Source organism: Chenopodium album, chromosome 16 (genome assembly GCF_948465745.1).
Source record: "Chenopodium album chromosome 16, dcCheAlbu1.1, whole genome shotgun sequence".
Lineage (NCBI taxonomy): Eukaryota > Viridiplantae > Streptophyta > Magnoliopsida > Caryophyllales > Amaranthaceae > Chenopodium > Chenopodium album.
This window is the reverse complement of record NC_137849.1, coordinates 4,759,021-4,786,806: the sequence shown is the minus strand read 5'-3', so window position 1 is coordinate 4,786,806 and position 27,786 is coordinate 4,759,021. Positions and strand designations below refer to the sequence as shown.

The following is a 27,786-nucleotide window of genomic DNA, read 5'->3' as shown; positions in this document are numbered from 1 at the left end:
ATTTTAACTTCACTCCCTGTGCACGATATATACCATTCATACACCAGGCATACAATTCAGGTTACTTTGACAGTTATATTATGATAAGAATCATAATGGCTTATAAAAGGTCTTTCTAAGATTTCAATTCCGGTAAGTTGATATTCAGAGAATTCAGTTAAGCAAAAACCATGTTTTTTTGCCTACAAGTTTTTGCTGAAGCATCTGAATAAGGTTAAATTGACTAAAACGGAAACATATAGAATGTCTCGAACTCAGCGAGCATCTTATAACTAAGAGGTTCTTACAACATGTTCTGAACTTCTGAACTATTTGCTGCAAATGCAACTGTTTCTAAACAGCTACAGCTTCTATCCCTCATATTAGCGATCACTGGCTTTCTTCTCTTACATAGTCATCATATTAGTCACAGAATCACAGCAACAAACCCTACTCCTGTAAATTCACCAGGTAAGTTGTAAAAATGACAATTTCACTTATATGCCGACCATACACAGCAATTATCAACAAAACTCGGGAAAGGGAGAGGTTAGTCGAAAGAGTTACATGCATCATAAACATGAGAGTGGTGTATTTGTTCCTTTCAATACCTTCATATTGCTGCAATTCCTTTCTATACCCCTTGCTGCACCTATTTAAATACTGATTTCCACTTCCCCTTTTTCTGGGACTTCAAGCATGCCCGAAGAGGAGGAAATTCCTTCTTATTAAGCGTTATAACAGGTTCTGGAGGACGGCTTAGAGGGGGAAACTCACTGTCATCTGCCAGTTGCAACGGCTGCACAGGGACCACCCTACATTTTCAAAACAAAGGAAGGGATGAAGGATTAGACAAATCAGAATATATGAAGCAGCAGCAAAACTTTGGCAGGGGTGGACGATACAAAGACTGGTAAATGAAATTCGTTAAATTAAGAAGAATACTGAGAAGGGGTCTGAGCTACACATGGCAGAGGAGAGTGTATTAAAAAACTCACAAGGCTTTTGAGGTTGTTATTGTCTCACCCCTTCTCCAGTGTGAGACAACTCTCTCTCTCTCTCTCTCTCTCTCTCTCTCTCTCTCTCACACACACATATATATATATACATAACAACAGTAGCAAAGCCTTAGTCCCAAAATGATTTGGGGTTGGCTAACATGAATCATCATAAAGAACCGTTTGATATAGAAAAAAGGAACATAACAAGTTAATCAGTTGAAAAAGTTTGAAAAAAAGGTGTGCAAAGCGAGAAAAAGAAAGAGCATCCAAGTAAAAATCAAGAGACTTTTAAAAGAGAACCGAGAATAAAATTGAATGTGCAAAAGCAACGGGCATAAGAAACTCGTACATTTTTTCCTCGCTCTTAGATAAATCCTGGTCTTCAAGTACTGTCACAGTTGTTGGGTCACTCACAAGGTCCAAAATAGCCGAAACATCGGAATCTGACTGCTTTCCTGCTTCTGACAGTGACAGAGATCTCGGTGATGAATGTTTGAAGCTATCAAACTCAATGCTATCCAATGACACTGACGTCTCTTTGACCTGCTTAGTCTCCAGGGGATTCGATTGGTTGACTTTAATAGGTATGGGGAAATCTTCGATCGAAAAATTAAAGGCATTTATGTTTCCTTCCACATCAGATGACAGATTAGCCTTTGTAGAGGTGCAAGATGGAGAGTCCACAGATTCAACCTCTTTTCCCTTTTCCTGTTCCTCATTTCTTGCTTCTAAATTACAATGCCTTCGCATGAGATGCTTCTAGTATCAATATGATGACAAAATTAGTACTCCGGAATTTATTTATTTTTTTGGGGGGGGGGGGGGGGGGGGGGGGGGGGGGGGGGTGCAAAAAAGACTTCCAACAAAATAGATAACCCCAAAAAGAAAGAAATATATTACAAGATTAGGAATATATGTCCCTGTTCCCCTTGATTTCCGCTCCTCTGTAACATATGCGGCATTTGTCTGTGGGTAACTTGTCAGATTCCGCTTCTCTGTAACATAAGCGGCATTTGTCTGTGTGAAACTTGTCAGACAATTAACAGAAGGTGGACTTATGTTGATGCCATTATACAAGCTCTGATCAAATTGCACAGTATGACCCATCTCCATACACTGATTATTCCAGACTATACAATGTGCTGATGCTTCAGGGAGTACAGGATACATCACACCATAATCAAGAAACCACAGAGCATAATGTATTCCTGAAAGAAGATGATCATGATCACTGTCGCCAGTGAAGACATTAGAACCATACTTGTCCACAGGAACTGTGACATCTGCTCGCCTTCCATTTCCATTCCTCTCCAATGTATCCTTGAAAAACTTTTCAAGCCCACATTCAATATTTTGTGATGGTAACATCAAAATGTCGCCCAACTTTCTAGTACCATAAGAGAGAGCAGCTTTGATACGGTGAAAGTTACCTAATAACAGTATCATGAAGATTATTGTTAAATAAACAGAACATCTAAAAAATAGTTTTGAAGAGTTTTGGTGTTTAAAGCATTGCAATACCCTTGTTAACACTGCGGCCTAAATTGTTGTCATCTCTAAGAGGATCTAAAATGTTGAGAAACTTTACAGGAAATACAGAACTCTTGGTTCCAACAACTCCAACAGATGATAAGATTGCTTCTCTAGAACTCCTTAGAAAATTATCAGTCAACAATAAATCATCGCAGTCATGTGGTGCTTGCACTGTGAGATAAAGGCACAAAAAAATTTTCAGCAAAAAAGAATAATCACATTATGGCAGAGCATCAAAGACAAAATTAGCAGGTGTAGATGGAGTAATTACCCACTATATCTGGAAGAGATGATATTAAGACAAGACCATTAATATCAACGCAATATCTGGTCCAATCAAATGTGCTATAGTATTCTAAAAATTTATACAAGACCTGCGACCAGTACAAAACTCCTGAGTTTCTCAATGATATCACCTTCCAAATAATATATAAATTATTTTAGCCAATTTCATTTTATCCAATATATATAAATAACATCAATCAAATGTTATAAACATCATTTCATAATATTATTAGATCCATAAAATTAAGTCAATTTAGGCCTTGTTCTCTACTTCTCCTCACCTTAAAAAAATAATATGTAGTAAAAATAATTTTAGTTCAGTGAAATTAAGTTCAGTTTTGTAAAAAATAATTTCAATTCAATAAATACAATCTTCAATCATTAAGAATCAATAATTTTAAAGGACAAATATAATAGAGAATCAATAAAAATAATTTCAGTTCAGTAAAAATAATTTAAGTTTTAGCAAAAATAATTTCAGTTCAATAGAAATAATTTCACTATAGCAAAAATAAGGTGAAGTGAACAGGACATATCAAACCTAAATGTCTCTTTATGATACCAATACAATTTTTACTAAATTCAATTGAATATATTTATTTGTATATATTGAAGATTGTGACATTTTAACTTGAAAAACTTACTGCTAAAGGACAAGTCAATGAAGAATGGAAAAGATTGATAACATGCAAGACCATAGTCTCCAAAGCATATGTTGATATTAGACCATGGAATCCACCAAGGATTCGACTCTCATAATAGCACCATGCTTTGATGAGAATCACACTGCGCTTGAAGAAATGATCTTTGCCAATAAACCGGTCAACCTGGTCAATATTCAGATAGAGTATTCAGATAAAAGGAGGTGAAAAACAGACATACAAAGCAGATAGATGTAAGCGTCTTAACCATGACTTCTGGTGCAAGGAAGAAGAAAAGCATTTGTAAGGGACTACTGGAAAAAGAATAATTTTCAAGCAGGATATCCTTTTAGAAATTAATGATAATGAAACTCCCATTACTGAAATAATTACCCAAAGATATATGTACTAACAATCAGAAAAAGCAGTAGAATGCAAAGCATTCCCAGAATGCATATAGTGAAAAGGGGAACAAAAGATGAAATCTAAAAATTGTACATCAAGATCAATATGAGTCAGCACTAATCTTATAATCTCAATCGACGATTCTGAGAAAGTCTTTCTTAATGAGACAAAGGTTACAAAAAAGGCAATATTGAAGAATGCAAGAAATATAAGCTTAAGGATCCCAAACTTAAGCTGTTCAAGAAAGTAGAACGATCCTCAAAGGACTCAAATCCTAAAAATCAAGGTGGTTATAGAGGGAAAACTTGCTGAACAAGATAGGGTTACGAAAAACACAGAGCAGGTAAAGATGTATTAAAAAAAAAAAGAAAAAGAAAAAAAAATTAAGATTTAGATCTCCAACGTAACCTGTTCAAGAAAGTACAGTGAACAAAGCCCATTTGTTTGATTGAAGGATATGTCTACACAAATTCCGCCCACAGTGCATTTAACAATTTTAACCTGCAACCATCATAAGAGGTGCATATGTTAAATACAAATATCAACCCCCAACCATCATAAGAGTTGCAGATGTTAAATACAAATATACAATAAGAAACTTTCTTTAAAATGAAAGAATAACACTATGCATTAGGGGAAGTAGCATGACTAAACAACTAGTCTCCTTACCTACATAATAGCTTTTGCAAGTGGAATATAGGAAGGGATCTTGATTTGGATAATGTTCCAAACATTTTAAGGCATAAGAGGGCTTAAGTCAATTTTGGACATTGGACCAACATAATAATAATAATAATAATAATAATAATAATAATAATAATAATAATAATAATAATAATAATAATAATAATAATAATAATAATAACAATAACAATAATAATAAAACATACATGACTACATGAGATAGATAAATGGTTCTTGAATAAGAAAATACATTTTTTTAAAAAAAGTGTAAATACTATCACTAAAATAACAACCGTTGACATCACATGTTGACATGTTTTAGGCTTTCAGCTGCTTAAAGAAAATTTTCCCACACTAAGTTTTTTTCTATCCCAACCCTTACTCTGTACTGGAATCCTCTCTATGCACTCTTTTCGGGAGAAGTAAAAAAAAAAAAAAACCCTTCTTTTCTACTTTCTTTACTTCATTTGACCGAGAATCATGACTCATTGAAGTCCTTATTGAAAATGAAAAAGTCTTCATTACTATGGACTATGGAGTAAAACTTTTTGTTTTCCTTATTTTTGTTGCCCATTGTTTAACCTTCTCAAACACCTTGCATTATACTCCTCTCTCTCTCTCTCTCTCTCTCTCTCTCTCTCTCTCACATGACTCTCATTCTCTCTCCATTTTCTCATTAATTTCCAACAGGGCACCCGGCACCATACAACGTTGTTTATTCCGGTCATTATCGTTCCAGAAAAGCCAATAGTCTATGCAAAGATAGTTGATGCCAATTACTTGCTCTCTATAGATTTTTACATATTTTGGATTTTTTTGAGACATGGAATATCTTTGCATATTGGAATTATTTGAATGAAGTTTCTTGATTTCTAATTAATTTGTTTTTTAATTAGCTTTTTAGCCTGGGTACTTGTGAAGCTTCTGAACGTTCTTCAGAACTTCTTTAAATTTCCATTATAGGATTATTGGAATTAAAGACAGTTTTATTATGTGCCCCTGATTATATAAATCTATTTAGATCTCTTTGGTTTTGAATTATTTATGTGCTTTGAAATTGTATTTTTGTTGGAAATTTTTGGAGTATAATATATTAATGTAGTTCGAGATTGTATTTTTATCGAGAAATTTTGTATTATTTGAATTTGGAATAATTTATGTGAATTAAAATTGTAGAATTGAGGTAATGTTGGTATTGATGAAACTTCTTTGGTCTTGTAGTAGACATGATTGTAGAGTTTTGCTATTGAATTTTTATTATTGAAGGCTAACGTGCATGAACTTTAGTTTGAACTTTTTTTGTAAATTTTTGTGATATTTTTTGTAGCAACAAGATGTAACTATGATTTTTTTTATAAAGAATTATTATTAATTTTAAATTAAGAGAGCGTGATTTTAGAAATAATCTAATTCATTATGTTAATTAATAAAGGGTTGAATGATGGTTTGGGGATGAGTTTCATGGTTCTTTGAATTTACTCTTGATGAAAAGGTACAATACTACAAGTTCCTCAATCAACAAAGGGTCAAATTTTAATATGTGATTTTTTTTTCAATTATTATAGTGGTTTTTATTATTTTTTGATACATTTATTTTATTTACATCTACTTGATAAGTAGTACAGAGTATTTACTTTTTCATTTTTAATCTGTAATTTTATTTATTTTCTATTAAGTGGAGCATATGAAGGCAAGGAATTATGAAAATTATTTTTCTGTTAGCCTCCCCTATAGATTTAGTATGAAGATTGAACTAATTTTCATGAGATGAGATGTTATTTGGATCTGTGGTTTCTACTTTGTCCAGCTGAAGGTTAGGGAGGAGTCTTATGTGAATTCTTTTTTTATTTCTTAGCAACAGAGAGCAGCAAGGAATTGAAATTGTCCATACCCAAGCTTATTTTCATGTTTTTGTTTTATTATTTTTATTAATTTTTGGAGTCCCATATTCAAAATTTTGGACATGTTTTTAAAATTTTTGTATGGAGTTTGTAATACTTGTATAATTAAAACGTATTGTAAAAAACCGTGTGTCACGGGCTAATCTAGTAAGTTAACACATGAAGCTCCAAAAAATATTTAATAGCTAATACACTAAAAAATTCACCACAAATGAGCTATTGTCATAGGCTCATAGCAAAAATTAAGGAACCATAAAGACTTAATTATGGAACCATATCTACAGCTTATGCTTTTAGAAAAGTTAATGATTTCATCCAAAACACCAACAAGGCCCCTTGTAAAACTCTAAGCTTTGAAATAAAAGGCATATACAGCAGAGGTCTATACTCCCTCCATCCCTTTTTGTTTGCTCCATTGGGGGAGAATTACTTTTTAAATTTTTGGTTGAAAGTGATTGACTAATTGATGAGAGATCAAAGTGGTGGGGATAATGTAGTGGTTGTAAAAGTGAAGGTATGTCTTTACAATCAAAAGTAGTATGGAGAAAGTTCAAAGGATAGACTAAAAAGTAAAATTGAGCAAATATTAAGGGACATAAAGAGTATAACACAATATACATTAATAAAAGTGCTAAATGATGACAAAAATTGTCAAAAATTGTCATTTATACCATCACTTAACTCTCACCATATCGCATCATTTATCAAATAAAAAATTACAATATACTAAACGCTAAAAAATAATGCGAAGTTTCATGTAAACAACCTCAGTGGTGACTTGGGAAATAAAGGTCACTGTTGGCTAAGTGCACGAATTAGGATGCAAATATATCTCATTATCCTTAATTATACCTTTGATAAGATTTATACTATGTATTTTTTCTTGTAGCAAGACCATAAATGTTGCTTTAATAATCCTCTTCTATAAACATCACATATTCACCCCAAGGCTTCCATCCCCCAAATCTAATCCATATAAAAAAGAAAAAATAAATATAAATAGGGTAAAGATTACCATTTTGTTATGAGGGCTTACAGGTACGAAAACAAAGAGCATAGTAGACCTTTTATTACATCTTTAGTGAAATGTAAATTAACAAAAGGCAAACCTAGAGACAAACCTGTGCAGGGACACAAAGCACATCCTTAACTTGAATACTAGTGCTTCTCTTCTCTTCATTTTCTAGGAGATGGCAGATCTCTGCAGCTAAATCTTGGCCAGTATTGGAATAACTAACTGCAGTCAAGTCGATGTCTCCATGTGGAAGGTAGGTCTTAAGAGGCACGGATCCAAAAGGGAAAACCTGGAAAAATTCAAAACAAAGCATATTCAGCAAGTTCCATTTGATTAAACAATTTTTAAGACTATGACAAAAGAAAAGGCCAAATTTGGGAAGAGAAAAGGCAAATACTCCCTCCATCTCCAATAAAAGTCCTACTTGCCTTTTGCACTAGTTTTTAGGAAGGTGAACACAAAAAAACAAGACACTGAGGAGTTAGGGTTTGGTTGATTAATGGGGTTTAATTGATTAAAGTGGATTAAAAAAAATAAGATACTGGGGTATGGTTGCTTAAAAGTGATTATAGCAATAGCAATAAAAAAAAGGTATGAGACTTTTATACAGGGGCAATGTTTTTGGATAAATGAGACTCCTACTTGGGACGGGATTATAACAAATCATGCTAAGTTTTGCATTTTCACCGATTTACACTATATATAGACTCAACTTTGACATTTTTGATGATTTATAATTAAGAGAAAACATAGTCATGTGGAAGTTGTTAGATTCATCTCAATTTATGCTGAGTTGCCGACAAAATATAGCCTTCAACGAATTATAAATTTTACTTGTTTTTTTAAAGACTATTATAAATTTTACTTACTAGTACTTGCAAATATCAATGGTTGAAGTTATGCATTGGCAAGCATGAAAATATAGGTGTTGTATCTAAAGTATGAAAAAGAATAATAATAAACTCCCTCCGTATTTAAATAAATGAAACGTTTTGACTTTCACAATTTTAGAAAGGTTAGTTGAATCTATTAAAGTAATAGATAGTAAGGTATAAGTTTAAGAAGAGAGAAGAAAGTAAGGGGTTTGCGGGGACCATCAGTTGGTAAAACATTATTAGAAAGAAATAGAGAGAATATTATTTAAAAAAAATAGAGAGATTACTAAAAAAGGAAACATTTTATTTATTTAAACACGGTCGATAAAAGAAAATGTATCATTTATTTAAATACAAAGGGAGTAACAACAACAACAAAACCTTAGTACCAAAATGATTAGAGATCGGCTAACACAAATCGTCACAAGGAATCGTCCGAGACAGAATAGGAAAAATTGACAAGAAAATTATGACCCTTGCCCGGCTGCCATAAATAAAACCAGCTTTTGATAATCCCCCAATAAAATCATCTTTGCACATCATCTTCCAAAAATAGGATAAAAAAAACCCGATAACTTTTTTAATAGGTGAAAGGACACGTGTCACATTACGATTTGTTAGAATTTTTAAATTTTAATTTTAACATAATTCTTTTTTTAAAAAAATGATATTAATTTATAAAATAATTTAAAAAAAAAAAAAAAAAAAAAACCTTCCCCCTTCCCCGTTCAGCACCCCCACCCCCACCTCAAGCAACCCGCAACCCGTACACTCAGCCACCGTTCCAATCACCAACAACAATCGCACACAATCAGCAACGGCTAAAACTCCGACCACTACCAAACCACACCAACGGATCAGGTTAGCAATTTAGGCCCCAAACAGAGCAAATCGCAGGTCCTGCTTATTCCCCTCCAATATCCGACCACCGTCCACCACACCCCCTTCCCCTTCCAATTCTGGCAGCCCCGTCCATCTCCGCCCCGACCCGATACCTCTCCCTCTCCTTCGCAGCCCAAACCCGCCACCTCTCTTTCCTTCACAGCCAGACCCGCCACCTCTTTCTCCTTCTCATCCCACACTTTCCCACCTCTCTCTCTTCTGCTCAGCCAAAACCCGGCCACCAGGCCACCGCCTAAACCCAACCACCAGGCCATCGCACTTTATGGTGAGGTCGTGACACTGGGGATAGGTGGGGGTTCACGAGAATGGGGGGATTTTGTGTTTTTTTTTTTTTTTTTTTTTTGTAAATTAAAATCAATTTTTTTTATTAAAATCATTTTTTAAAATAAGAAAATTGTAAAATAAAAAATGTCAACCAATTACAAAGTGACATGTGTCATACTAATCCATTAAACAGGTTACTAACTGGTTTAGCCCCATTTATGGAAGATCATGTGCAAAGGTCGTTTTATTGAGAGATTATCAAAATGTGGTTTTTTTTATATCGGTTCGAGCAAAGGTCATAATATTCCTGTCAATTATTCCATTCAGAAAATGAATGCGACATAACAAGACAATCGATTGAAAGGGAAGTTTCAAAAAAGGTGTGTAAAATGAGAAAAAGAAATAGCATCCTAAATATTAAGTGAGTTTTAAAAAAAAAAACCAAGACTAAAATTTAAAAAAACTTCACCAATCTGCTCTCCTATTTTTCTCCATACCCCACATTTCTCTCTTAAAATAAAAACAGAATTGAAAGACGTGGGACCCGTGTGATTTTTTGGTGAGGAAGTTCACAGCATGAACTTTTTACAAATCTTCGTGAATTTTTTTCGTAAATATTCACCATTGGGATACAACTAGATGAAACCCGTGCGATGCACGGTTTGTTTGAATTTTTTAAAATAATTTTTTTTATATATATATTTATGTGCTAAAATTTGTTATATATTTAGATAAAATTTCTAATATCAAAAGATAATATTTTATATTTAATTAATTTAAACTAGGAAATCTCATTCGTCAATTTTGCTTACGTGTCATTTAAATTATTTAATTCTAAAAGAAATTAATAATCTCGTATTTAATTGGCTACCACTAAAATTTATTATCCTACATGGCGCGTTGAAAAAATTAAATCCAACGTGGCTCTCTAAAAACTCGGGAAAAAACTCCCCTTTATATATATATATATATATATATATATTAGATTCTCCCCAAAATTTTACTTCATGAGAAGAAAACATTCACCATTGGGAGGGCTATAAAAGAGGGCTTTATTCCAAAAACTAACCCTGACATAAAAATTTAAATAAACCACTCCTAACTTTATAACCTCTTCAATTATGAAGTGACTAATAGTATCATATGAACAAGAAGCCAAGAGAGAGTAGAGAATTGTCCATGCCAACCCACAAAACAGAATAAGGTTCAAGGAACAAAAGAGTTTTATATTTAAAAGTTGACAAACATATATATGAAATGGAGATAGAAATGAAGTTCTCACCTTAATTTCAAAAACATCTTCAATAAGCCTCTGAAGATATTCAATGATCTCTTTCCTCCTATTCTCAGATTCAGCATTAGGCTGGATAACGGACAAAATCTGCTGAGCCGTCCTGTCACCCACCTCCCATCTTCTAACATCAATTGGCAAAGGATGCACGTCGCAGTTAGAGCTTGATGAAGATGCGAATGACGATGGATGAGGTGAGCGTAAATTTTGGATATCCATCGTCTCCAGAAAACTGCGAACTTTATCCCTAAAAAGAAATCAAAGATTTATCAAACACAAAATCACCAGAAATCAAATGCATAGCCAATGTACAGAAAAGCAAATAAAAAATAATACTGAGAATCGCCTAAATACGTAAGAAATGAATGGGAGATAACAACTAAAGCAGTAATCAGCACTCTAATTTAATTTAGAAAAGCGAAATTGCAAATGAAAATTAATAGCTTAACCTTAGAAGGAACTCTGGTGATTTTTGTCCAGAATGGTGAAATGAGTTCTAAAGTTCTGTTTTTTAATTTAAGATATCCCCATCCCTGCCCCTTTTCTCCCAACGTTAAAACTATTGATTGGATCTCTACTCTAAGATTTGAAAATCTGAGAGATAACCTCCTAAAAAATTAAAGAGAGCAAAACAGAAATTGAAAAGAAGTAAAAAAAGCATTTGACTCAGGGAGACATCCGTAAATTGTCTACTTAAGTGACACGTGGTGAAAACGTGAGTATATGGGAAATGGGGAAAGAAAAAATGCGGAAAGAAATCAGGAAAATCAAAATTGATGTAGTCTCACTGAACGAGTGAACGGTCATGATGGAGTCGGGTCAAACCAAATGCAGAACATAAGAGTCAACAGTTTCACCTTTTGCAAAAAAAATTATGTAATCATACGGAAAGGAAGGTAACTCCATAATGAAACGTAAAAACTGACAAAAGACAAAACTTTAATGGTAGGTTGCATGATTCATGTAAATCAAATATTAAGCAGCGGAAAACAAATTACTTTCAAAATCCATTCAATACTCTTGCTCCATACAGTTATTTTCATAAATGCAATCTTGTTTGTATTGAGAGGAAAAAAAAAAAAAACCTTACTTACAGCCTTAATCAGCCCATAGATACATAAAGCTGCATCTATTAGGATACGCTACATTAATCCTTACAATAATAGAGTCATATTCAAATTCACTTTCCACAACAAACCCCAAAACAACCTTTCAGCCAAAGCAGTGTACATCAAGACCTCCCCAAACCCCAAAATTAGGCATGTAGCATGATCCTCACCTTTTGATGGTGGCCAGGTGGTATAATTTCCATATATGATTTCAGATTTTCTGTTAAAACTTAAAAGGCCATTAATGTTGCTGACTCAGACTAATTTTCAATACCATGAACTTTACAAGGGAAAATGGAAAAAAAAATAATTGGTTAGGCAAATAGTTAAGACACCAAATTTAATATACATCCCAAGTACATCAAAATTCTTTAGCACAAACTGGTATCAAAGGCACAGCTGACACACCTATGAGTTTCCAACATGAAAGTATCAAGAAAATTTTCAATATATTATTTAAAATATGAACTGTTAAATGTCATACTATACACTATCTCACAATTTTTTTATGATGCACCCAAACACTTAATCTTCACTAATTATTGGTGTCCTCAACCTCATACAAAACTCTTCTTTACTTTATGTAAGAACAACAAAAGCTTCACTAAATTACTATATAAAAACGTTAGTTCATTCCAATATATATGTAATAATACCCCATGATAAATAATTGAATTCCGACACTATCATATACACTTTTCTTTTCATTGCATACATTGCCTTAAGTTGTGAATATACATCCAAACAGAGTTCACAAAGATCTTGTTTAACATAGTGCACAGCAATGTCATATATAACTAATATCACTATTATAACATAGTGATGCAGATAACAAAAATATATTACCAATGGACTCAAATTTCCTATATATTTAGAATTACATATACTTCCTACGTTCTTTTATTATCGCACCATATAGCTTGGGCACAATATTTTTGGTAGTGGAAAAAAGGAAGAGAGAGAAAGGTAAAAGTACAACATTAACCATGTGATGTAAGCATAAACTAAAAAATCAAGTGTTAAAAGTAAGGGTATATTAGGTATTTACAATGTGAACAGAGACATTTTATTTCCTTAAATGGATATGGTGCAATATTTGTGAAACATCCTTAAAAGGCAAGTGGTGAAATAATTAAAAAACGGAGGAAGTAAGACAAAATAAGGTAAGGCTTAATAAGTTCATATTAGTTCATCGAAGATAAATAAGGGCTTATAAAAGCTAGATAAGACTTTGATTGATTGATTGATATAAATGCTACTAAGCTAGATAAGGGTTGATAAGGTCAAATAAGATTAGGCTAATAAGTTCCCATAAGGTGTAATAAGGCCTAATAATGTCTAATAAGTATAAATAAGATAAAATAAGGGCTCATAAGTACAGATAAGATAAAATAACAAAAAATCAAGGCCAATAATATAAAATAATTGAAACCAATGCAAAGAGAACACTAGCTAATTTTGTCGTTTTTAGAGGATGAACATTTATGTCACCAGCTCATCTATTTAAAATCTTTTTTTTTTTTTTTTTTTTTTTTTTGCATTCAAATACTACCTCCATTTCACATTATGTGCAACATTTGAATTTTTTATATCTCACAAAATATACTCAATTGTTGCACATAATGTGAAATGGAGGCAATAGTATAATATGGAATGAAAAATTCAAAGAGAAATAAAATATCGATCCCTAATCTTAACTTTTAACACAACCCACAACCTACACTTAAGCAAGAAGGTGAATCAAAATAATCAAATTATTAAGAGAGACAATAGAAGCGAGAATTTTAGACATGCTTCCCCCAAAAATTCCGTTCTTCACGACTAATAACATTCCATAGATCAATTAATAAAAAATTCTCATATATATGCAAAAGGTAGTGTTAAGTTATAATAGGATATTAGTTATCATGAAATATTAGATTGATTATTATAGAATTTGCCTTTATATTTAAAGTACCACTTACATTCATTGTTAACTACTAATACTTTGGAAGAAAAAAAAACTATTGACTATGAGCCAATACTATGACTACATAGATGTCCTACAGCTCAATAAAAGTCCTTCATTCAAAGGTACATAGCCCTAACAAGTCTCAACATACTTTTAGTGACTACTTTACTAGAAATATGTACTCTGTGGCAATTCATCGGTTCATCCTATCTTAACATCTGTAAGCAAGAAATCTTTTAACATTATCAATCTCAATACCAAACAGCTCAAGAATATGATATCTAACAACTTATGTTGATTCAATTGTCTTTAACTAAATGGCATCCAATAATGACCACCAAATCCGAGGCCAGCCAAGGCGTCATAATAGACTATTCTTTATCACTATAATGGGGCATTGATGCACTTGGATGAAAAATGCCAGTATAGATTAGGGCATAGCTTTGTCTGAACCCCACTTGACTATTCTTGATTGGTAGATGCAATCATACATGATAACTTATACGAGTAACATTTCCACCTCTAAACTTATGTGTGCTCTTCATAAGACAAACCTATCACCTTCCAGATATTACCAGCTACATAACAAAAGGATGTCTAAGCAACAAGGAGACTATATAAATATAAACTACTATTCCATAAAACCTGTGAAAAATATTCCAAAATTTATATTCTAAGTCCACAGCTTATTAAAAACTCGATAAAAAGAACAACAATACCACCCATCATCTACCTTAACTATAAATTGTGACTTGAAATCAATCAATCAAAGCCTTAATCTAATAAGTGGGGTCGGCTACATGAACCAAATTTGATTATTCCGTGTAGTCATCGACATAAATCTTCCTCCTCCATCCCTTACGATCCAATGCTTCATCCTCATGCAAATAGCATACTTTAAATTAAATTGTGACTTGAAAGGTCCGGATAAAATAGCATACTTTAAATATGCAGCATACCCCACTCTCCAACCCTCTTTGTATTCGAGCAAGAAATAAGAAAATTGCACTGAACTTCGTGTAGTAGGACAAATTGTAGAGCAGAGAGAATAGCAATAACCTCTCTGCTCTTTATATCTAGAGAAATGGTTTTTTTTTTTTTTTGGAAAAATGAAAACTAATAATCCCACCTTTGCCTTTTCTGCTCAAACAATTCCACATTTTCGAAATCTCGAAACAATCTCACCTTATACCCCCACCTTCTTAAAATAGGCCTTTTGACTTATAACCTGTTACACAAGTTTTTTTTTTTAATTCTCTTAGCTTCTTCAACCTCAAGTCTCCCTTATTCAAGCTTCTTCCATGGTCACCACCATACCAACTCCCTTCCATAGCCACCACCACACAACCTTCCATAGCCACAACCACAACAGCCCCCCGACCACCTTGAAACCCCCTAACCCCTAAACCCGACCACCCATTGCCCGAAACCCCCTAACCCTTAAATCCTACCACCCCTTACCCGAAAACCGACCACAACAACCACCCTCAAACTCGACCACCAACGAAACCCCTAAACCCACCCCCCCCCCAACAAAATTAGACCCAAATCCCAAAATTAAACCCAAACCCCAAAATTAAACCCAAACCCAGAAAACAAAACTCAAACCTAGAACACCCTAATATTTTTTTTTCAGGATACTACTAAGTTGGTCCCAACGTAATTGTGAAAACAATTTGGATTAAAAACCTAATTGAAATTTGATATAGACGAATCTGGAAACAAATTTCTGTTTCAGTTTGGAAGTTTTGGGGAAGAACAACAGAGAAAGGAGGGGAATTGGGGAAAGTTGAACCCAGAAAACCAGCAAAAGGGAAGTGGGAAAAGGGGAGGGGGTGGTGATCAGGTGGTTTCTGATGCGGTGGTGGGGAGCTAGGAAGGGAAAATTATTTTTGTTTTTTTTTTAAATTAAAAAAATTAAAATTGGACCAATTAGAAGGTGACATGTGGCAAGTCACCTTCTAAAACAAGTTACCAATTTCACAACCGATAATAGACATGTTTTAAGAAGATGAGGGTATAAGGTGGGATTGTTTTGAGATTTCAAAAAGGTGGGATTGTTTTGAGCAGAAAGGCAAAGGTGGGATTATTAGTTTCCATTTTTCCTTTTTTTTTATGCCAGGATGATCATTACAATGTTCATGGGAGAGTATATCATTAGGAACGACTACTAAAAGCCTTTTTTACACAGCATGGGTATTCCAGCAAAATTTGGGCACAAGGAGCTGATTCAGCTGAACATGAAAATGTATTACACTAGGATATTGTAGAAAAATTTATCAAAGTAGGATCGTTTTAGCCAATGAATTATACTTGTTAGCTTTCCTCTTGTGCATCCCAGAAAATTAAAAACAGAAGTACAAGAAAATCTACAGATATGTTAATCTTTTGTGACTAAAATCTACAAACAGCTGACCACCTATTAAAGACTAATGTGAATAGCAGTCAGACAAAGCATCCCTTCTTCGAAAATAAACAAAGGTAAACATTATAGGAGTCACCAACTTAGTCCACCCTTGTCTATGCATTTTTCATGAAATTTTCTGAGAAAATCAAAGCCATAAGAAGCTCTACACAAGGGCAGAAAAGCAAGTAGAGATAAAAGGATTTTCTTACAACACCATGGTAACACATAAGAATCGTTTATATCAGTTTGTTCCATAATGATACATTATTCCAAAGTTAACCAAATCTTAAATCCCATTATTATTGCAATAGCTTCCAAGTTTCTTAAAAGCCCTAGGAAAAAATTATATGCATTCTCTTATTAGAATTTAGAATAATCAAATATACAGGCATTACTGATCAAATATCAAGAAGTCTAACACGGTATTGCCTGGAAGCTGGAAAGCAGCAGCAACAGCTATGAAAAAATAACTCACAACCTACTCCTGTTAAAGTAGTCCTAGCTGGTACAATTTTACACTATGCACCAATTCGCACATTCCAAAGTGCGGTTCTGAAAGTTAATACTGGTCTCACTCAACAGTGAAGACATACAGCACTACACACACACACACGATAAATAAATTGATTTAACGAAGTCTGACCACGATGAAAGTCCTTAAAACAACTTGAAACAAACCCTAGCACAATGGCCAAAAACAGTACACAATAACCAGAACAGAACAAAACAGAAGATATCACAGCATGCTAAAAATTACAAACAACAAAACAATAACCAGAATTAAGGCAGTATAACAAATAACAACATACAGTATAAGGGGTGATACTAACCAGGAGTTAGACATTGGTTATACAGTATAATGGAGCAACTGAAAGGCAATGCTAGAGATTCTGATGCCCAAGCCTCAACAATTTCTCTCACTTTATGTTGCTGAAACAGAGTACACACAAAATATCAAAATCCCACTCTTATAATAATAATAAATACTGATATATATATATATATATATATAAAATGTCATAAAAATCAAAAATTTCAGAAAAATTAGACAAAAATCATAATTTGCAATGTGGGTACTTCAAAAAAACAATAATCATAATCTGCAATGTGGGTACTTCAAAAAACTAACAATAATCATAATCAGTCATATGGGTATTTCAAAAAAATAAACTATAATCATAATTAGGCATATAAGTACATCAAAAAAATTAATAAAGATAGAAAGAAATTGGTGATTACCCATAGAAAACCCTAAGTCTTTGCAGTGGTGAAAGTCCAGAGAATGAAAAACCTTCCACATTTGGAGGTGCTATTGTCCTTGTAATTGAGTAATAAGGAAATTGCTCCTTCAGCATCTCTTCAAAGAACACACCACCAAAAATGAAGACATCCCATGAAATATGAAACCCATCATCATAATATAAATAATAACAACAATAAATACAAATTAAAATTATGATGATTATGAAATCAGAAAAGCATGGGAAATAGTGTATCATGTTTAATAAATGGGATTTTTTATTTTTCAAAATTAGGGAAGAAAATAAAAATACAAAATTTTTATCCCTCAAGATCATGTAAATCGGGTAGCAGATTCTTTAATTAGCTATATTTTGGAAAGATATTGGCCCAGAAAGAGCAATTGAGTGTAATGAATTCCAAAGAAACGCTGAAATCTTCCATAATTAGATGTAGTTTCCAGTTTTAATACCCATAGTATTAAACAGGAAACAAACCCAACTGCCTAAATGAAAAACAATGGAAAAGAGAGAAAAATTTAGGCAAGAATATTCAAGGGTTCTTCTCTAATCTATGTTGTTGGGTTTAGAGGTGGTATGCACTATGTGTCTAGGTTTCTCTCTCCCCTATTTTTTTCTTCTACCTAGAATTCGATTAATAATAAGGTATTTGGTATTTGGTATTTGGTATTTGGTTTATAATATTGACATAATAGGGTGCGGAACGGTACCTCTTCCATACACATGTCCGGTTAAGCGCATAGTCACTGAATTAGCCCTATTGTTTCTATACACGTGTTCGATAGCACATAATCACTATATTTTAGTAATTAATAGTGGTAAACAAAAAACGTTGAATCAGCGAAAAATCTGCAGATTTACCGGTAACCATCAAGAGTAATAAAGGCCCTTGATTCAAAATATTAGCATCTGTGACGTAATGACGTGTTTCTTTCCACTCACGAGCATGCTTGCTCTTAGTCATTAAATTGGTCAACAATTTTGATGAGATACGTTGCATCAATGAAAATCTGCAGATTTCCTGGAAACTACCAAAATTAATAAAGGCATTTGATTTACAGGATTGTCATGTGTTGACGTGTTAATTTCTATTCATATGTTTGGCTAGTCGTAGTCATTAAATTAGTCATCAAAACCAGTAAATAGCGTGTTACATCGGCGAAAATTATGCTTCCTACCGGCAACCGCCCAAGTAACATTAAGCCTCAACAATTCAATTCAAGTCTTCAAAAAAACAAAACAACAATGTTTATGATATATGTGAGGGCATTTTGTTGATTTATTTAGTTTTTCAGATTTACACTTTGTGAGTTATAATCTAATTTGAAATATATCTACAAAGTAATTAACTATTACAATTTCAAACCATATAAATTGAATTAATCGTGGTTGTTCAAATCAAGCCTCGATTTTATCACTAAGGTTTCAAGTTAAACAAGGGCATGTAGGGATTAATTTAAACATGAATAATTTTAGTATATCACATGTCAAACCATTAACATAACATTGAAATCCAACTAAAGGTATCATTTTAAATTTAAATGGTTTCATAAGATTGTAATCAGAAAAAATGAAAAGGTAATAAATGGCAAAATAGATCAGACAAAAAGTATACACTTGATAAATTTACCTGTAGATCAGATGAAATTAGGAAAATAAGGTACCAGCGTTGAATGTTGACAAAGCAAATTCGTAAAATATTGAGACTTTTTGCTTGAAGTGAGAGAAGAGCAACAAAAACAATAATGAGGAATGAAGGAATATGCAAAAAGTTGAAGTAGATGGCAAAGCTATTCAAATTACATTTTGTGTAACCTAAAAAATATCTAAACTAATATAATTTACAGAAAACATTCTTCATTTATTAAAAATCGTTCTTAATAGAGTATATATGACATGTGGGACCCTCCTTATATATAAATATATACCACATCATCAAGCAAAAAATATGTAGAATAAAAAAAAAATCTAGGAGGATTTGAATTTGAGACCAATAATAAAAACTAATATGGTTATGTACGTAATTAATTATTATTTTTTAATTCACTAAAATAATGTATACAAGTGTTAATTTTGAGTTGGGTGATTATTTGATTGCACTAATCTATAACTAATACTAAAATAACAACCGCTGATGTCATCTTTTTTTCAAAGTTGTACATGTGGCGCTTTCTCAGGTAAAGATTTCCCGCTCAAATGCTATTCTTTTTTTTAATTAAAATTTTAATTAATTTTAAATAGGTAATAGCTATTTAGGTAATGAATTTAAAATAGATACAATACATATTATATTGGTAATTTATGCCGATATTAGGTTGTTGGAGTCTTTATAGGAGTTGTTAGCATAGTTGAGGTCAAATAAACTGAACTTATGAACATTTTGAGTTCAAAAAAAATATGAAAACAAAATTTACAAAAATCCAAAGATAAATTACTGTGAAATCCGTGCATCGCACGGATGCTATCCTAGTTTTTTTAAATATAATGAATTAATGATACTAATAAATTTTATTGCAAGATAATATTAGTATTGTTACAAATAAAAAACATATAGCAATAATATAATTTTGGTCAATTGTGTTTTTACCTTTCATATGTAATAGAATAATATTTTATTCATTAGATAAATATATATATTAAAAAATCACTAGAACAATTTATTATTACTCAAAAAGATATAATACAATCAAGTTGAAATATACAGAGTTTATAAAATTATTAAAAATACAGAGTATATATTATGACATTCAAATTTGCCAATCGGTGGCTCGGTGCAACAAGGTCATTAACTAGTGCAACATTAATTTGTCAAATATCTTTTTTTTTTTTTTAATGTCCATGACTCTTGGTTTTATAATATCAACATTATCCTTCTTTGTGCAAATTCAAATTTATAAAATGCCTCTGAACCTCTCAGGGTATACAAAATATGAGAATTAGAATATGAGGATTAGGGGATGATATTGGAATGCAAAATTATACTCCGTAATTAGAAAATTATTAATAATCCCTTGTCTGGTTTGTAATGAGAATTGATTCGGAATAAATACTAAGGTTACATAATTGTTCTTATCAAATTTCTTTCCTTTTGTTCTCATTAATGAAAACTTGGTATCTCCGTGCTCCATCCCACCCCTTAGTAATAAAACCATGGGAATAGGCCCATTCTGTCCCCAATCCCATCTTAAATTCTCTTGACGAAGACAACATAAGAATAAAAATTCACACATAACATGTCAAAAAAATATTTATTAAATATGACTTGAAATCTAGTACAATGGCAAAGGGTCAATTTTAAACGCACATATCTCTCAATCTAGAAGTGATCTTGAGGTGATTTAATTTGGAGGTTATAGCTTATTTTAAGAGTTTTTCAACGATAGGTTATATGCCCAATTCAAAGTTAGGGTCATTTTACTAAAGACTGTTGAAACTAGAATTGACGCGCGCCCAACAGCACGTCTGTGCCTAAAACCAACATGCCCGTGCTTCATCGAGAGATCAACCAAGAGTGTTTTGTTTCCTAATTTCGGGTATGCTTATGATTACTAATGATATTCCTTGGGGAATAATATAGGGTTTCCTTATGTTATATAAGAAGCCGTTGGGTGGACAATTAGAAGTGCTATATATTGATGAATTACTCAATTCAAGTTGTTATGTAACTCCACTTTTGAGAGTTTTGTGAGATAGAGAGTGTTGTATCTCCTTTTGTTATCCCTCTTGTTTATCCTTCATGAAAAACTAATAAGAATATACTATCCCTTACCTCGTGGACGTAGGTCTTGTTGACCAAACCACGTGTATTTGTGTGTTCATCTTATCTATTTTCTACTTTATTTCTCAAATTTATGTTTTATATATTGCTGTCTATATTCCGCGCATATCAAACACATAACCTAAATCAATCGATCCTCATCTATTTCCTAACAATATTCACAATAAAAACTTTAGTGGGGGATTCACAATGAAGGTATGAAAAGATATTTTCAAATAAATTTAAAAGTAGAAAATTAAAAATCATAACTAATTAACAATGGCAAGTTCAGTTGTTTATACCAAAATATTAAGGAGTACAGATATTTGCAAATAAATTTAAAAGTAGAAAGTTAAAAATCATAACTAATTAATAATGGAAAGTTCAGTTGTTTATACCAAAATATTAAGGAGTACATAGTATCTCTCATACAAAGTATATAAAAATTTTGTCATAGTTTTTTAACTTTTGGATACACAATTTTTTTTAAAAAAAAAAATAAATAAAAAGAACTTTACTAGGAATATAATTCATAAAGAAGGTAAAGTTCAAGGAAAAACCTTTTTTAAAAATTTAAAACTTGAAAATTTTGAAATCATTCCATTGGCATAATTTGATAATTTATACCAAAGTATTTTACATTATTGCTTTATGTATTTTTCCCCTAACTTTTTTTTATACGTCACCTTAAAAATTACTTACTGTATATTTTTTTATAAGCTTAAAAAAAAAAAAAAAAAAAAAAAAAAAAAAAGGAAAGATTTTTATGGATAAAATTACCTGTTTTTGTTTGTTGCCATGTCTCAAAAATGTGTGCTTCCAATTTTCACAATTATCCAACCAACAAACCAAACCCCCTCCAAAAATCCAACAAACAAAACCCAGAAAAAAATATTCAACTAACCAAACCAATTTCTTAAAAACACAAATATTTATATAATCTCCCGCCAAAATTTCTCAAAAAATCGTTATCTTCAAAAATGCAAACTTTCTCACTTTCACCCTTTATCTTCAATCTTTCAAAACCCCAAATTCCACCTTCTTTTATCCCCAAATCACATTCATCAATTCAATCCTCCAATTACGAAACCGAAAGGGGTCTCCAATTCCAAGTGGGTGATTCCTTCTTTCGACACGAAAGCTTCATTGGCCGAGACCTCGGAGTCCTTTCTGCCGCCCACTACAAGCGTTTGAACCCCGAATTACGGGTTCTTGATGCAATGTGTGGTTGTGGGGTGCGGTCGCTTCGGTACTTAGCCGAATCGGGGGCCGATTTTGTGTTAGTTAATGATGCAAATGAGGAAAACAGGGGATTGATAATTGATAATTTGTCTCAAATTCCTAAAGATTTAGAGGGTAAAAAGAAATGGGTAATTACCCATTTAGATGCTAATAGAGTGATGAGTGAGTGTTATCTACAAAGGGATTTTTTCGATTTTATTGATGTTGACTCATTTGGTAGTGAAACAAGCTTCTTGAGATCGGCTTTTAATGCTATAAAAATGGATGGTTTGGTTTATGTTACTTCAACTGATGGCTACTCGGCTGGAGGACATCGTCCCCATAAGTGAGTACATCTAATTTTTATATCTTCAAATATTGAAATTTGTTATTTGGTAGTGTTTAAAATGTGTGTGTAATGCCCACCAACTGTTTGTGAAAATGGTCCTTGTGGTTCTATATACTGTTATTTGCATGATAATTGTATACCAACTATACCCATTTGGATTGTAGCTCAGTTGGTCATTTAGATGTTTTTGACTGATGCTATTTTGTATGCATTACCTTTTTGAAAAATGAACTATTTACTATTGACATTGATTCGTGTTTGGGTGTTAGATTGTCGATTAGTTTAGCTGGTTAAAGTCGGAACTAAGATGAAATCTCATATGATTAACTGGATAAGGGTGGAGGTAAGTTAGCTATCAAGGAGAGCCTATAGGCCAAAATTTGTGGGTCATGTTCATGTGAAAATGTGTACTTACATAATTGAATTTTCTTGAGTTTGGAAAGTACATTGAATAGTCAAGCCTAGCTAGGCCCCTTCCCTTGTGTAAAATTCCATAATTTTGAATCTTGAGAAGTAGTAGAAGCCACTAGAGTAGGATATGTTGATGGTTAGATTCTTATAATGATGTTTAATTAGACAATTAAGTATGAAGGTGATAGATTGCTAGAATTGTGCATGAACTTGATGAGTTTGTTAGGCAAAATTGCATTATACACAATAGGCGTAATCATTTATAATCACGTAAAATTCAACTTTGTAATGAATTGTGTGTAATTTAAAGTGACTAGATATATATACCATAAATATATATTGGGATCTTTTGTAAATCAATATAAATATTTTATTTAATTTATTAGAAACAAGAATGATTATTGATTGTGGATACACATTTTGGAAATGGATAGAGAATAGTACAAAAGATGAGTAAGAAAGCAAACAATAAAAGAATGATACTTGATAAGCTTATGTTAGACTATTCAAATTTTAAGATATGTTAGATATTTTGTAAAAGGGAACTACTGTAATAAATAATGAAAAGGGCATATAGCTAAATTTGTCATTTTCCATAATTTCACGTGAATCATCATGTTTATGTCCCTTTCATTTCTTAGGCCTCACCCAGTCTATTTTCCACATCTTAATAGTTAATATATCGAGAAATGAAAAGAAAAGAAGATTTGGACATGTTTGGTCTATCAGATATAAATCTTTGGAACTGCTATATATCAAGAAAAAGAAAAGAAAAGAAGATTTTGACATGTTTGGTCCAACAGATGTTATAATTAATTGCTTGAATGTGTATGAGTAGTTGGGCTAATAGAAGTTATAGCTCTAGTATTTTGCATTTTAAGTGTAAATTAGAAATTTACTAAAGAATGTTGTAATTTGACAAATGGCTAGCTATCTGAGTGAGTAATACAAGTAGAATATTAAGTTGTGTTTTGATAATTTGTCTCTACATTGTGGATCTTATAATTATGAAGAATCATGCTAATGCGACAATTATGTTTAAATTGAGGTATACATAGTAAATTGATAGCTTCATATGAGCTTTTATCTACTCTCTATATCATATAAATATGATCAATTTGATGAGTACAGTACATACAATCATTCAGCTAAACAGAGTTTGAGGCTTTGTGTGTCTTGAAGTAAAATCTCGAAATAGAGTGGGGTAATAATAACCTATCCGAACCTACTTGAACTTGTTCTGATAAATTGTAAAATGAACTTAATATCTTTTATCTGAACCTTATAGTGTTGTTATTTTTTGCCTGTTAGTTCTCTAGCTTCTTATGGAGCTTATATTAGGCCAATGCCTTATCCAAACGAGATTGGCTTAAGAATGCTAATAGGAGGTGCAGTTCGTGAAGCGTGTGTGATGGGATACCATGTCACTCCTCTCTTTTCATACTACTCTTACCATGGACCTGTGTTTCGAGTTATGTTACGAGTTAACCGTGGGAGGCTATTTGACATGAGGTGATACTTGTTGGAACTGTGATACTATTAGTTAACGCTGTCGATCATTTAATTTTGTATACTAGGGAGCTAATATGGCAGCTTATGATGGCAGACATTATGGATTCATAAGCTACTGTCGTGATTGTGGAAATTCTCAGACATTTACCTGGCAAGAGCTTGGAAAGATCTGTTGCTCCAACTGCACTACTAAGGTATGGATTTCTCATTTACTTAGCCAAAGAATAAAGCAGCTAAATACCGATAATTGGCCCATCTGAAATACACTGAATTGGACATTGTGTATGATCCCAAATTATGATATCTGTATGAAGTGACAACCCAAACATGATAATATATGGAGATAATATGTCAAAAGAATATCGAATTATTATTGTTGTTATTATTATAGAAATACTGAATATGGAGCATTATTTATGGTCCTGTGAATTTTAAGTTTTGATGAAATGGTCCATTATTGCTTTGTACAATTGATACTGATGTTTATGGTGCTTACTTAAAACTTAAATGACTCCGTAGTTTGCTTGATATAACATTGCATTTTCCTACACTAAATAGATTGATATCTTGTTGAAAGCAGTGTTCTTTGTTCCTCGCTTTTCAAGTGTTATTGTAATGAATGCAATCAGTCCCATATGGACCCCATCACTTATCTGGCTACTGATGAGCAGCTTTCTGGACCATTGTTTTGATTTGTTATTTAATGGCAGAAAGTAATGATCTAAACTGAACAGATTTGATCTAAATCATACATAGCCTATTATTTTGAGTTAGAAAGAGTGTTAGGTAAACCATATCAACTTGTACTAATCAGACAATTTGTTGGATATAATTTATTAATCAGTCGACGGTTTGTTGGATATTATTATCCCACTAAACTCTTAATATAAGTGAAACCCTCAAACCTACTCTACAAGCCTAAGGGCCTAAACAAAATATACACGTCTACTGAATTCTTCATAGCGCGTGACTTACATGTGCCAATATTCACATATGTGCTGGCATGTGACATACATAGAGCCGATAGAGGCACATAACATGCATGCCCTGTCTTTAGGACCTTTTTCATTTAAAGTTTTGAACACACCCCTCTCATAGGATTGAATTTTCAGAGAAAAAAAAAAAAGAGAACATTGTACATTTGTGCTGTATATATATATATATATATTTATATACCAGTTTCATGCCCGATGTGAGCAACGCCTCTACCACACTCGGATAATGTACGTACATATGCCCATGGGCCATGTGAAATGCACACTGCCCAAGTGTATTATGGCATGTACACGAGGAACACGAAAAGTAAATTACTTCTCCGTCTGCACTGCCATGAAAGGTGAACCACAATAGTTGAGTAATATAATTTTCTCGTCTGCTGTCAGCTGCCTTCTGGTGGTTCACTTGTTGTCTCAGGGCCCCTTTGGACTGGACCACTCCATGATGGTGCCTACCTTGCACAGTTATTAGATCTGGCTCAACAATGGGGATGGATAGGTAATGGCATGGGCCTCGAGTTGGAGAAAGTCATTAACCTGATGATTGGTGAAAGCGATCCAAAATTACCATCGGGTTATATCAAAATAGATCAGGTACGGTATTCAAATTTCTCCTGACATATTTGCAATATGACAACTCTTCACTTTGAATAATTTGTTTGTAACTCTGCTTACTAACTTATCTAGTTTTGTATATTACCTACCAGATAGCTAAACGTGCAAAAGTAAATTCTCCGTCCCTCAGAAGTTTGATAAGCACCCTGCAGAAGGTATAGTTTCTGATATGCTGCTTATACTTAACTGTAATGAGTTAATGGCAGAAAAGCTTTGTATCAGTGAGATTTTAACTTGGTATTATGGACTTGAACCTGAAGTAAACTAAATTCTCGGCCTGGTTCCTTAGTATGATGGCTTTTGTGCCTCCTGTGAACCAACAGAAGTTGCCATCTTAGTAAAATATTTGATGCATTTGGCTTTAGCTGCATTATATTTGACTTCATCTGCAAAACTAAGCGTCAACAAACTTGTTATATATGACAAATCTGATATCTTGGAGGTATGGTGTATTCTTTTGCAGGAGGGTTATGCTGCAAGCAGATCCCATATTGTATCTAACGCGATCAAGACAAATTGTCCAATGACTACTTGCATTAGTATTGCAAAGGACCTTAACAATTCGGCAACTAACCCATGCATGAAGCAGACCGAAGTTAGAACTTAGAAGTTCTTATTGATCCATAATAACACATGCAGTTGGGAGTTCCAACAAGAAGAAAAGAAAGATGCTGTAGCTTGGCAAATCTCAGGCAACACATCTTGATTCAGTGGACAGCCGGACACTAGTGCAAAAGGCAGACAATTCTGATCCAGTTGTGGCATAAAACGGAGGAGGGACTGGATTAACTGAGGACTCACACAGAACTGACTTTAAATACAAACTCTTTATCTTCAATAGGTACAAGGGAATGCACGACAGCACGAGAGGGTGACAGTTTCAGCTCCATTGTTCGGATGTTTAGTTGTCCTTGTAAATGTACATGTACTTGAACTGACAGACAGCAAATTTTGTCTAAAAAAATATTTTTAAGGCTTAAGCACCAGATAGAAAATTTCACCTATGCATAAATCCTCGCTCATTGGATCATAATTGTGATAAATTTTGTTGGTAACATGAACAATTGGTCTGTCTTTGGTGGAAGTGATTCTTATATAATTTAGCTTGTAATCCTTGATCTTAGATTATTGTGTCTAGATTGATCGATCATCATATCTTGTGCCTATATTCACTGTATTCTTAGAGTTCAGAATAATAGGCTTTGAGCTATCCATAGAAACTTGGCATTGTAAAATGTATATGTTCATGGTCCATATCCAAACAACTAATAAAATGTAACGCCTAAACAAATACTAAGTTTCACTTTAACCGAATGCATCATGTTAACACTGAGTTTTTTTTTTTTTTTTTTTTTTGTTTGTTTTAGTCATATCTTGGCTAACATGCCTACAACTGTCAATGCACAAGTTGCTCAAAGAAGAG

The 27,786-nt window shown here is 32.9% G+C and overlaps 2 protein-coding genes across 3 annotated transcripts; one reads left to right on the top strand and one right to left on the bottom strand.

The window, feature by feature from the left end:
* Positions 1–96: 96 nt before the first annotated feature.
* LOC145586121 (uncharacterized) lies at positions 97–22,131 on the bottom strand. 2 transcript variants are annotated; one of them, XM_081642867.1, is made up of 13 exons: positions 22,041–22,131; positions 17,484–17,601; positions 17,075–17,174; positions 10,769–11,024; positions 7,551–7,733; positions 4,253–4,345; positions 3,443–3,625; positions 2,785–2,887; positions 2,502–2,684; positions 1,881–2,410; positions 1,330–1,739; positions 591–794; positions 97–435 (listed from the first exon to the last, which is right to left on the bottom strand). In XM_081642867.1, the coding sequence occupies exons 3-12, from the start codon at positions 17,086–17,088 to the stop codon at positions 632–634; spliced, it is 2,118 nt and encodes a 705-aa protein (XP_081498993.1). In that variant the 5' UTR covers positions 17,089–17,174; positions 17,484–17,601; positions 22,041–22,131; the 3' UTR covers positions 97–435; positions 591–631. The 2 variants fall into 2 exon arrangements, with proteins under 2 accessions (XP_081498993.1, XP_081498995.1); XM_081642869.1 differs by lacking the exon at positions 22,041–22,131 and having other exon boundaries at positions 1,330–1,736; positions 17,484–18,142.
* Positions 22,132–22,238: 107 nt separating this feature from the next.
* Positions 22,239–27,432, top strand: LOC145586122 (uncharacterized). Its single transcript, XM_081642870.1, has 6 exons — positions 22,239–22,827; positions 24,553–24,753; positions 24,848–24,947; positions 26,136–26,342; positions 26,456–26,518; positions 26,827–27,432. The coding sequence occupies exons 1-6, from the start codon at positions 22,241–22,243 to the stop codon at positions 26,968–26,970; spliced, it is 1,302 nt and encodes a 433-aa protein (XP_081498996.1). The 5' UTR covers positions 22,239–22,240; the 3' UTR covers positions 26,971–27,432.
* Positions 27,433–27,786: the final 354 nt, after the last annotated feature.